Source organism: Paroedura picta, chromosome 1 (assembly GCF_049243985.1).
Source record: "Paroedura picta isolate Pp20150507F chromosome 1, Ppicta_v3.0, whole genome shotgun sequence".
Lineage (NCBI taxonomy): Eukaryota > Metazoa > Chordata > Lepidosauria > Squamata > Gekkonidae > Paroedura > Paroedura picta.
Genome location: NC_135369.1, coordinates 195,307,104 through 195,319,805, shown reverse-complemented (window position 1 = coordinate 195,319,805; position 12,702 = coordinate 195,307,104). Strand labels below are relative to the sequence as shown.

The window sequence follows — 12,702 nt, the reverse complement described above, 5'->3', positions numbered from 1 at the left end:
CGAGGAGCACTGAGGTCATCAGACCAAAACCTGCCTAGTCCAAAAGCCACGGCCTTTCCAGTCTTGGCCCTGGCCTGGGGGAACACTCTGCCAAAAGAGATCAGGGCAGAGGGTTGAGGCCAAACGGAACAGGAAGTGCTGCCTGACTGCTAGAATGGAAGGAAGAGCTGCCCCCCCCCCCCAAAGTTCTGGAAGACCATCAAGCTCTAGTGAAGGGGGGGGCTAATGGCATACATGAACGGTTTGATAATTATACTTCTAAAAATATAACCCTGAGTGTTTTAATCCATATGGTGACCTGTCCTGAGCTACCAGGAAAACCAAGGTACAAGAATAATGATTTATTTATTTATTTATTTATAAATCACACACAAAACAACAGAAATGACTTTACCGATCGAAAGGCTGCTACAACCAGGTTAGATGGAAACAAGTTTCTGCAAAGGAATGAAGAACAAAAAACAGACAGATTAGGGTTTAATTACCAGCATATAAAGCTTCACTATTTGGTTTTGCATTAGGCCAATATTATTTCTCTAATGCGATTAAAACGCTAATTCAGCATTTAAAAAGTAGCTGTCATCACTTTTCTGCATCCGCGGCATTAAGGCACTGGCCGCTTGAAAACGCACAAATGAATTCTGGTCAAATAGACAAGTATTTGCGTCCAGTGACGGGCAGCATTTCTGTAAAAGCACTGGAGAGGGAATACTTTGGCCACCTCAGGAGAAGGAAGGACTCCCTGGAGAAGAGCCTAATGCTGGGAGCCATTGAGGGCAAAAGAAGAAGGGGACGACAGAGAATGAGGTGGCTGGATGGAGTCACTGAAGCAGTCGGTGCAAACTTAGATGGACTCCGGGGAATGGTAGAGGACAGGAAGGCCTGGAGGATCATTGTCCGTGGGGTCGCAATGGGTCGGACACGACTTCGCACCTAACAACAACAATAAAGTAGCAGTTTTTGCAACTCCATATGAAGAAAGGTTGGGGGAGCTTGGTCTGCTTAGCCTAGAGAGGAGACGACTGAGAGGGGATCTGATAACCATCTTCCAGTATTTAAAAGGCTGCCATATGGAGGATGGAGCAGAATTGTTCTCTCTTGCCCCGGAGGGACAGACCAGAACGAATGGGATGAAATTAATTCAAAAGAAATTCCATCTAAACATCCGGAAGAAGTTCCTGACAGTGAGAGCGGTTTCTCAGTGGATCAGGCTTCCTCGGGAGGTGGTGGGTTCTCCCTCTTTGGAAGTTTTTAAATAGAGGCTAGATAGCCATCTGATGGAGAGGCTGATTCGGTGAAGGTTCAAGGGGGTGGCAGGTTACAGAAGTTGAGCGATAGGGATGTGAGTGTCCTGCTTGGTGCAGGGGGTTGGACTAGATGGCCCAGGAGGTCCCTTCCAACTCTCGGATTCCAGGATTCTATCATTTCAGGTTGGGTATTTCCTCACCTTTTTGTTTTTTGTTGTTCAGCTGAAATAATGAGACCTTTGAGCCATGGTGATGGTCAAGAAGGATGGAACCTCAACCCCTGCCTGACCTGCTGCGCCTGCCCATCCTCCAGGTAGTCCGCTGACGACCACCATCCCTTCACAAGTTTAATTTTCTGTACGTTGCACCATTCAGTGCTGCAAATCCCAGAGCCCTAAAACCAAGTGGGATAACTAAGCTATCCAAGCATTAAAACCACACCAGAGCCTGCACACCTGCAGATCAATCCTAGACATTCAGACCATGCAGCACGAAAGGCAAAAAGAACAGGTGCAGAACTGAGTAGAAAGGTTGCCTGCAAAGCCCACTGCGAAAGACCTGAAAGAGATCCGAGATTAGAGTCTGTACAAAGGGGCAGAAACACCACAAAGCCTCCACGGCCTATTGTAGGCCAGGGAAGGAGAGCCAGGAGGACTGAGGGGGACACAGAGAAGAGCTGTTCTCTGCACACGGTTTGGTCTCTGCAGCTCTCTAAGCAAGTCACAGCAACTGACTTTCCCACAGTCACGATGACATCCTAAAGGATACAGCTGGCCACGGACCTGCTGCTGTCAGTCCCCTGTTGTTTTGTACCCTTTCCTTGTCGCTGAACCAGAAGTGAATGGAAATAATTCACTGGGGGTTTTTTTTTGGGGGGGGGCATAGTGTAGTGCAGCCTTTCTCAACTTTTTACCATTAGGAAACTCCTGAAACATCCTTCAGGCTTTGAGAAACCCCTGAAGTGGCGGGATCGCACAGCTGTGGACATGCCCATCCGGAGTCGCTCCCCTTCCCACTCACTGGCCATTGGGAGGGGAAGGACAATATGTGTATGGCCGTATCACCTGGTAAACGTTTTTCCAATTTAAAATATATATAACAAATTAATTAATTCCCACCCATTCAGTGAATCCTTCCAGGGCCATTAAGAAACCCCGGGGTTTCTGAGCAATTCAGCTTTGAATTCCCATACTGCCCTGGACAGACAATGCCCCACCTATGCTTTGTGACTAACAGCCGCTGGCAGACCTCTGCTCACAGCCGACTTAGGGCTACCTTGCAGGGGTCCCCAAGGAAGAGGCTGAGGGAGGGAGGGAGGGAGGGAGGTCAGCAACGCGGAGAGGGTGTTCCCAAACAGCTCAAAACGGCAGGCGCAGGGAAAACCCCAACTGCGAGCACAGGGCAGCCCTGAATTAGACCCTGCTTGAAAAGATAAAATTCCCCAGTTTTCTGGGGATTCCATTGCTGTGGGGCAATTCAGGAAGAAGCAAATTTCAGTGGGGAAATGGACGAAAGAGCCAACCCTTTAAAATGCAAATTCAAATGATATTGCTAGTTCAGAAAGAATCTTAGAAAGGGAGTCCACATGCTGGGACGTGAGCCAGAGGTGTCCTCTGTCTGCACTACGGAAGCTCTTGCTGTGAACGTGATGGTGCCCAGGCTGGCTTCAGGCATGAGGGCTGCTGCCCCTTCTAGATTGTGCATGCTACTTGCCAGGCACTGATTTAAATCCTGGCATCCTTGGGACAATTTATGAAGCCACCTGTGCGAGGCTCTCGCCACCAGAGAAGTGGCAGCACAAGCTTTAATGGAGAAAGCAACGGCCTCATGGCCTCTGTGGAGAGCGGGGTCACTTTTTCGATCACTGGGATCTTTCAGGGGGCCCTCTCGCTCTTTTGGAAGAGCCACCCCTAATGCTAAGCCACCCACAGGAGCATCTGCCACAGGAACGTGTAGCAAGCTCAGGAGGAAATGAGTACCTTATTTTAGCCTGTCCAGAATGTAAACAGCTATTGGTAGGACCTGCCCATTCCTCTTCTCGCTCATCTTTTTAAAAAGGAAGGGAAGGGTTGAACCCAGCTCCCTAAGCTCAAGAAAACCTCAGGGATCTGCCGCTTTATTATCACCATCCTGTTCCTCCTTGGGGATTTCTACCTGTAGGATTTTTAATGCTTTATTGAAAGAGAGCCAGAAGCTCGTCCTACAAAAAGATGAGTTGACTTGCTCAGGCAACTGGCCCCCCTTTGTCCAGATCTGCAACAAAATCCTTGGAGTCTAAGGGTGAATCCCTCTTCAGATCCGCAATGTGAGAAATCTGAATAATTGCTCCTAACAGGGAAGGTGCTTTTACAGGCAGCGTTTGCTGGCCAAGAGCAGCCCTGTCATTTCTTTGCATCTGAAGGTCTTGAAGTAGCTTTTTTTGAAGGGGGGGAGTGTTTGACTGGACAGGGAGGGGAGGGGTGGGGAAGAGGCTTTACATGGCCTTTTCCAGGGAGGGTAATGAAATTCTTTTCTTCTTCTCTTCAGCAAATGCTGGCAGGGGCTCATGGGAATTGAAGTCCATGGACATCTGGAGGACCACAGGTTGACTACCCCTGCTCTAAATGACTGGAAGCAAATTGTTCTAGCCACTCCTGGAAGCCTGGTGGGGCAATAATGGGTCCTTCTTTCTCCTGGCTTTCCCCAGTGGGAGCCACAAAAGGCTATGCTGGAAAAGCTTCATGGGCCAATACAGGCCATCCCCACCAATTGGCAGAGGGTGCAGATATGGCTCCAAAAACCAAGCCTTCTTCTTGATGATCCGAGCCAGGTAACTGGCAGAGAAGATCCCATGGTCGGAGACCTCAGTTACAGATAACAGCAAAAGGCCAACAGCCTCGGAGAAGACGAGGCCAGAAGAACAAAGTTTATTTGCTTTTTAAATAGAGGGGAATGCACACAGAAAGGCACACGTGTGGAAAGCAAAAGACAAAGGGCAAACTGCAAGGAAAATCTCTGGAGCGCTCTAAATCCACTGATCTTACTTATTTATTTTTACATTTGTATCCCGCCTCTCACGACAATGTTGCCTCGAGGCGGTTTACAGAATAAAACCATAAAAACAGTATATCCCATAAAGGTAAAGGTATCCCCTGTGCAAGCACCGAGTCATGTCTGACCCTTGGGGTGACGCCCTCCAGCTTTTTAATGGCAGACTCAATACGGGGTGGTTTGCCAGTGCCTTCCCCAGTCATTACCATTTACCCCCCAGCAAGCAAGCTGGGTCCTCATTTTACCGACCTCGGAAGGATGGAAGGCTGAGTCAACCTTGAGCCGGCTGCTGGGATCGAACTCCCAGCCTCATGGGCAGAGCTTTCAGACGGCTGCCTTACCACTCTGCGCCACAAGAGGCTCTAGTATATCCCATAAAACCCCATTAAAACATAATTGATCACAATATCCCACAATTATAAGATGGCGGCAAACGGTAATCTCCCCAACTCTGCTGATTCCAGCCAAGAACCCCTGTCCAGATCTTAATTATAACCTTGGGATGCTCAGATCAGTTCCCTTCCAACTCTATGATTCTATGACCCCCAGATCTTTCAGGTGAAGGCAGGGAAAAGACTGAGGGTACGCAGCCACTGCCCTGCCAATCAATTTCCTGCCTCCATGAATTGTGGGAAGAATGCGTATCAGAGCGTTCTCCCCCCCTCGAGAAAGAAGGGCAACATCTAAATAGGCCACTGCCACATTGTGGATCACCAAGGCGTGAGTACAGTGCTGACTCCAGTGGATTGCAATCTCAGTGAATATACCCGGTGTCTGCGTCTTTTGAATTCTCGCTCAACTGAAAATGAGAGCTGCAAAAACAACTCATGATTTAGCCTATTCAATAACCCCGGGGACCCTCAAGCAAAGCACGGTGGATTAGGATGCTTCGTTAAACATTCAAATGTGTGTGAAAAATCACAAGGTACATAGATCATTGTGATCAAAGACCAACCCTGGCTAGTTCACGTTAAGCCTCTTTTCCAGGGAGGGGTTGGGGGGGGATGTAAAAGCTGCCTGTCTGAGGGAAACATCTTGTTCTGGAATTCCCACAGCAAACTTACCCAGGGATCCTAAGCAGAGTTAGCCCATTCTGGGCCCACTGCCTTCCATGGACTTAGAAGGACAGTCTCTGATAAGGATTACGCTGCCAGGACTGAAATTTTGTGTGATCTCAGGGCTGCAGCACCCTAATCCACAATCCTCTCAAGGGCACACCTGGCAACGGCCTGACCTGGACGGCCCAGGCTGGGCCAATCTCATCACGTCTCGGAAACGAAACAGGGATGGAGACCACCGCTGAAGTCCAAGTCATTCCACAGACGCATGCAATGGTCAACCACCTGTTTGACTCTTGCCTTGAATACCTTTCAGCAGGGGTGGCCAATCTGTGGTCCTCCAGATGTCCATGGACACTGTTTGACCACCCCTGCCTTACGGGGTCAACGTGAGTCACCTGTGACTTGAAGGCACTTAATGCACCTGTGTAGAGGCCGCAGCCATGGAAGGCCCAATCCTGAAACGTGTCTAAACTTGTTCAAACTCCATGTCACCACCATGAGCAATACCGCCGCCAGCAAACGAAGCTTGGCCTTGTTCCATGACCCCATGAAAACTCATTGCCTCTCCCCCTTCAATCAGCACACGATCAATGTTTCCATTTAGATTGCAGCCTTCAGCCCCAATGGCCTTTCAGGACAGATTTTAACTGGGGCAAGCTCCACCGGCGTTCTCCTGTGGCTACTCCAACCCCTTTTCACCAGACAGCATCTTCCCTTCCTCTCAGGGTCTCTACCCCAACCCTTTGCTGCCAAGCATCCACCCCCTTGTCTTCATGTCATTTCGAGGCCACTGTTCTCCCCCTTTGGCTCGTGTTCTTCTTAGTTTACAAGGAGACCCGTATCTTGCAAAGCGGGCCACAGCAGGACTGAGAACCAATGCTGCATAGTGGTTAGCATTTTGGACTAGGATCTGGGAGGTCCAGGTTCGAATCCCCACTGGAAGTTCACTTGGTGACTTGGGCCAGTCACACATTCTCAGCCTAACCCACCTCATAAGGTTGTTGTGAGGATAAAAGGGAGACACAGAGAAGGATGTAAGTCTCTTTGGGCCCCTACTGAGGAGAAAGGGAGCATAAAAACAAAGTAAATAAGTTCTGAAAAAGAATTTCTTCCATATATCATTCTTTAAAAAACGAACAAGGAAAATATTCATAGGTAGAAATATGAAGATCTCCTCAGTTCAGTCATTACCACGCAGTCGGGAGGAGACGGACAGTGAAACCCTCACTGTTTTACCGTATTAGCCTCAATAACAGAACACGCTGGATATCGGCAAATCTGGGTGAATTCATATGAGGCAGTGTCCCTCCATATAAATCACTGTAGAAAAGAACCGTGTCTTGGAACACAGCCGGGAGTTCCCCCTGTCCCAAATGCAATTCTATCACATCCAGCTACCAACTCGCAAAAAGGGCTATCATTAATAGTAACAATTGCTCCTGTTGTTAGGTACGAAGTCGTGTCCGACCCATCGCGACCCCACGGACAATGATCCTCCAGGCCTTCCTGTCCTCTACCATTCCCCAGAGTCCATTTAAGCTTGCACCGACTGCTTCAGTGACTCCATCCAACCACCTCATTCTCTGTCCCCTTCTTCTTTTGCCCTCAGTCGCTCCCAGCATTAGGCTCTTCTCCAGGGAGTCCTTCCTTCTCATGAGGTGGCCAAAGTATTTGAGTTTCATCTTCAGGATCTGGCCTTCTAAGGAGCAGTCAGGGCTGATCTCCTCTAGGACTGACCGGTTTGTTCGCCTTGCAGTCCAAGGGACTCGCAAGGGTCTTCTCTAGCACCAGAGTTCAAAAGCCTCAATTCTTTGATGCTCGGCCTTCCTTATGGTCCAACTTTCACAGACATACATTGCAACTGGGAAGACTAAAGCCTTGACTAGATGCACTTTTGTTGGCAGGGTGAGGTCTCTGCTTTTTAGGATGCTGTCTAGGGCAGAGTCTGCACTTACTTTGTTTATTCCATTGTCAATCCTGTTGAATTCAGATCGCTTTGAACTCGGGTCTTCTTCTCCCCCCCCCATTGAAACAGCGAAGTCTTCTGCACGTGGTTAGGGTAGTTCAGAAGGGGGGGGGGGAGAGCCAAGGCTCTTTCTTTCTTTTCTTGAAGGGGGGGGGAGAGGAGCCAGGCAGGGAGCCTCTTTCTTTTCTTGGAGGGGAGGGGGAGAAGATCGAAAAAGGCAGAGAAGGGAGAAAAAATCCAGGACCGACAGAAGTTGAGAGAAATTAGGGGCTTCTCCTTTAAGGCATATTTGTCACATGACCACCTGTGGCCAATCATGGGTCCTCTACCACGGAAGAGAGCCCCGATTCAAATCAATGCGATTTTATAATATATTCAGGATTAAAAGCACTCTAAGATATCGCACAAGGTAGGGTCACTCCGGATCAATCCTTCTTGCTGCAGAAGGAAAATTTAAATCGCCCAAAATCCAAACGGAAATCACATTCTGTGTAGAGGGCAGGGACTGAATCGATCTGGGGTTGGAATAAAAGCTCCGTGCAGTTTACACCTAGATTTGCCATAGCTTTCTTCCCCAGGAGCAAGCGTATTTTAATTTCTTTGCTGCAGTCCCCATCTGCAGTGATCTTGGAGCCCAGGAAAATAAAATCTGTCACTACCTCCATTTCTTCCCCATCTATTTGCCAGGAATTGAGAGGGCACGGAAATTACTTTTGCACCCTTTACCATGTCAACACAATAACCACCACCAAGAGAAACAGTGCCCTGTCACTAGCTTAAAAGCCTGTGGCTCCCTCGCCCTAAATCAGTGGTTCTCAACCTTCCTTATGCCGCAACCCTTAAATACGGTTCCTCCCATTGGGGTGGCCCCCGCCATAAAATGATGCAAGTGTTCATGATTGTACATAAATTGTTTTTTTCCCAGGGTTTCTCGGTTCGGTTCTGCCTCTTGTCCCACCAGGCCGATCTCGCTGTTTTCCGCTGCTTCAGACAGCCGAACGCTCTATCTTGATCTACCCCTCAAGGCTGTTGTGTGGATGGCCACCCCCCAGCCAAGCTGCTTGCCCTTCCGCAAGCCCTGTGAAATGGTCATTCAACCCCCAAAGGGGTTCCGACCCCCAGGTTGAGAACCACTGCCCTAAACCTTAATCCCTGTGCTATTGTTTGGCAGATCTTGGAAGCTAAGAAGAGTCGGCCGTGATCAGGTTCTTGGGTGGGAGACCACGAAGGAAGTCCAGGGTTGCAACACAGCAGTGAGGAAACAGTCAAATGGGTAGCCATGTTGGTCTGAAGTAGCACATTAAAATCAGAGTCCAGTGGCACCTTTATGACCAACAAAGATTTATTCAAGGCGTGAGCTTTCAAGTGCAAGCCCTCTTCCTCAGACTACGAACTCCCTACATGAGGAAGAGGGCTTGCACTCAAAAGCTCAGGCCCTGAATAAATCTTTGTGCCTGAGTGGACTCTGGTTTTATTAGCAGTGAGGAAGTCACTCAGCAAAAGTTGAGCAAACTTCCCGATCCCTTTCCCCACCCGGAGCTACTTTTCCCTAACAGAAGCAACCATCAGTGCTTTGTTACACCTACTTGCAAATATTTGTGATTTTATTTTACTTATTTTTCCATTTATATCCTGCCCCTCCATAGAGGCTCAGGGCGGTTTGCAAGAATTTTTAAGGTACACCTTTGAAGACGTTTCTTGCGGATGCCTTCAGTGCTATCAAACTTAGCCCCCTGTCAGTGCTGCGTAAGGTCATCCTCCATATTTGCAGCTCCAGCCTTGGAAGACTGAAATCAAACTGAGACAGGGCATGGAAAGATACAGTCCTTGAGATCCACGGTAGCTCTCCCTATTTCTGCCATGTGTTTTCCTTTATAGCATCCTCTGGGGGGCATCTGGATCAGATCAAGCCCAAACTGCAAAATGACCAAACTGAGACTGTTGCATTTTGGTCACGCAATCAGAGATCCTGGAGATGAACAATCGTGCTGGGAAAGACGGAAGGCAGCAGGAAGAGCGAGAGACCCAACAGGAGATGGGGTGGTTTAATTAAGGCTGTCCATGGCAGGACATTTTGGAGGTCGGGAATTCATAGGTTTGCTCTAAGTTGGAAGCGACTGGATGATGCTTTACACACACGCGTATTAGGCAGCAAAAAGAAATGTGCCCGCCTAAATCAGCCCCATGGAGTCTCAGCCACTGAGCCCTCTCCCAACTGTGCCCAATCATTTCAAAAGGACAGCCACATTCACAGGGCCTAATCTGGTGAAACAAAACTCACACACAACAGTTTTGGCCAAGTTTCTCCCAGGGTAAGCTTTTGCGAGTCACGCCTCACTTCTTCAGAGATAGCAGCTGTTGGCAGTTGTGCTTGTTAGCACAGAACAAACGCTGAAAAGAAAGGCAAGAAGAACCCCATCTAGAATCTAGTTCCCACATCCTTATTTTAGTCCATTCGTAATTGGCAACAAAGCTTTCCCGATGATAGCTTATTAGCTGCAAGAATCTCTTTTAACAGAGAAAACAAAGAATTTAACATTCCCTCAGGTGGGTGGAATGAGCTCCCAGAAGAGCTGAGGGCCCTGCAGAGCATTTCCTCTTCCACCAGACCTTTGGATGAGGACAGGAGGAAGCGGGAGAGCTTCCCCTCCTCCTCCAGCGTGTTGCTGACCATCTCCCTGGAGCCAGAAAAACAGGGGGGATGGGGGGAGTTGTCAGGACTGATTGGGGGTTGGGAGGATGGGATGGAGATTTTATTGTTTTGTTTTGTAAAAACAGGGGTAGTCAAACTGTGGCCCTCCAGATGTCCATGGACTACAATTCCCATGAGCCCCTGCCAGCGTTTATTGCTCACTTAGCAGCATTTATTGCTCACTTATGCATCTTGACTCCGTTCCTGGCGATGTCCCATGCCCACACCTACACTAGATATGGTTAATACAAAATGATTCGTCTCCTCAGAGTTCCCACTGCAAAAACAGATGCTGCGACTGTCGATACAGAATAGTCAAGCCTAGTAATCTGCTAACAGGATTCAAGCCTTGAATGTTAAATGGGGAAAATCCTCCTCTTCCATATAGGCACATGAATCTCCTCGGTTTGAATTACTTCATTTGAAGAAGATAATTGCCGGGCAAACTGAAAAAGCTTAATCAAAACAATTTTTTTTCCTGGAATTCCATCTTTGAACTTTTATATTTTGGATGCTATTCTGTATCAGCAATTGCAGCATCTATTTTGAAAAGTCAATCATTTCAGATTAACGATGCCTAGTGTAGTCTGGAGAACCTTACACACCTCCACTCAATGTATATTTGTGGTATTTACTGCTCCTGACATAAATGATTTTGCATCTGCCTGCAGTGCTGCCTTCTGCTTTTGTATTTGATGTTTGCAGACTGTGCACCTTCCTTGCTGTTCCAGCTCAGCAGCAAGGCAAGGTCAGCCCACCGCCCCTTCTTGGATAGCCGACCACCAAGGAAGAGGAAAGCGATAATACATCTCCCTGCTCATTTCTTACCTTGGGGAAACCATGGTACTGAGTCACAAAGAGTTCACTGTGACTTGACACACTCTATTATTATTATTATTATTACTATTATTAAAAACATAACAGCCTCTGAGCCTGAAGAGTCCTGGAGGATTCGGAAAGCTTGCACGCTGTCATGTGTCAACTGGCCCGACCCAGTAAAAGGCGTCAATTAGATATGATCAAAATGGACGGAGCATTATAACAACTAAAAGAAGTGGTACAAGATCAGAAACGAGGACAAGGGTTGAACCAGAGGATCACCAGGAGTCAGACATGACTGAATGGCTAACATCGTCCTTTTCCTCCTCCTCTCTTCCTCTGGGTTTTAGGGTTTTCCATGTGGGGCTAGGCTCATAGGGCAGCTGTGCTGGTCTGCAGTAGAACAGCTCGATTCCAGACCAGTAGTAACTTCCAGCCCAGCTAGCGATTTTGAGACTCAGAGCTCCCTTCATCAGATACAAACTGGAACGGGGATGCCCAAGGGCCAAGGGCTGCTCTCCCTCTTGGAAGGCGAGATCAAGTTCCAAACAGGGGCCCAGGATACAGTAACTGCGCGATGCACACTGAAACCGCTCCTCTGCTCCACTCTGGCCGACCACAATGGGCGCGGTGCCTTCCTACCTCCCCCCTGGGCTGCAAGGACTCGGGGATCCCCTTTCCTGCTTGTAACCAAGGAAAGACTCTTTGAATCTTGCTAGTCTCTGCAGCTCTACGGGACCCAAATGTAGGCGATCTCACTCCAGCTGCCAAGCGAGGGGGAAGGTGCCTCGTCCCTTCAGCAGCGCTGTCTGTCCGCGGAAGAGCCTCTGCTTGGCATCCGGGAGGTCGGCGATCCCTCGGCCGTCCCGCCGTCTCCGGCTTCGGGGGGGCGGCGGGAGGGTCCGGGAGCGCCCAGTGTGCGGAGGTCCCCGCGCCAGCGGGCTCACCTGGCCAGGTCGAGGAAGGAGTCGGCGGTGCTCTTGGCGGCGGGCGCGGGGCCGTCGAGGCCGAGGGCGCGGGAGTGGAGGGCGGCGGCGGTGGCGCCGAGGCCGGGCCGGACGAGGAAGCCGAGGGCGAGGGCGAGGGCGGCGGCGGCCAGGGTGGTGGCGAGGAAGTAGGCGAGGGCGACGCCGCCGAGGCGGCCCAGGGCGCGCGGGTCGAGGCTGGCGGCGCCGGAGACGAGGCTGCACACCACCAGCGGCAGGATGACCATCTTGAGCATGCGGAGCAGCAGCTCGCCCGGGAAGGCCGCGTAGGCCACCTGCGCGCCCGACAGGCCCAGCCGCCGCGCCCCCGCGCCCAGCGCCGCGCCCGCCGCCACCCCGCACACCGTCAGCAGCACCAGGCAGTGCCGCCGCAGCCACCGGCCCAGCGCCCGCGCCCGCCGCCCCCCGCGGCCCCCGCACGCCGCCCGCCCGCCCGCCTCCGCCGCCACGCCGTTCTGGCCCGCGCACCACTTGGCCATGGCCGCCACGCCCGACCACCACCACGACCCGCAGAGAGAGGCAGGCAGGCAGGCGGACGGGCGCTCCCCGGCGCTCGCGCGGCACCACCAACCCCAAGAGCGCGCCGTGCGCCTCGCGCCTTTTACGCACGGCCGCCGGCCGAAGCCCCCCCTCTCCGCCCCGCCCCCCGGCGCCCGGCTGATGCAAGGCCCAGGCGCTCTGGGCTCAGCCCGCCCCGCCCCGCCGCCAATCAGCGCCCCCGACCCCCGCCGTGGGGCTGCCCCCGCCGCCTCACACGACGCGCCGCGGCACTGACCGCGCAGCGTCCCCGCGCCCTGCACGAGGAGGAGGAGGAGGAGGAGGGCCGGCCCCGGGACCCTCCCCCGCCCAACCCGCCCAACCCTTGGACGGCGCTTCAGCCGCCCCTCGCCGGGGCCGCCGT

The 12,702-nt window shown here is 51.1% G+C and overlaps 1 protein-coding gene across 2 annotated transcripts in view; it reads right to left on the bottom strand.

The window, feature by feature from the left end:
• The window catches only part of SLC1A4 (solute carrier family 1 member 4), a 38,970-nt gene extending 26,552 nt beyond the window's left edge, over positions 1-12,418 (bottom strand). The window contains exons 1-2 of one of the 2 annotated variants that reach the window (XM_077315790.1): positions 11,763-12,418; positions 395-437 (exon numbers count right to left, since the gene is read on the bottom strand). In XM_077315790.1, coding sequence (XP_077171905.1) covers positions 395-437; positions 11,763-12,280 — 561 coding nt within the window. In that variant the 5' untranslated portion in view covers positions 12,281-12,418. Of the gene's footprint in view, positions 1-394; positions 438-7,293; positions 9,567-11,762 lie in introns of those variants that run through there. The other variant, XM_077315799.1, reaches the window with a different exon arrangement.
• Positions 12,419-12,702: the final 284 nt, after the last annotated feature.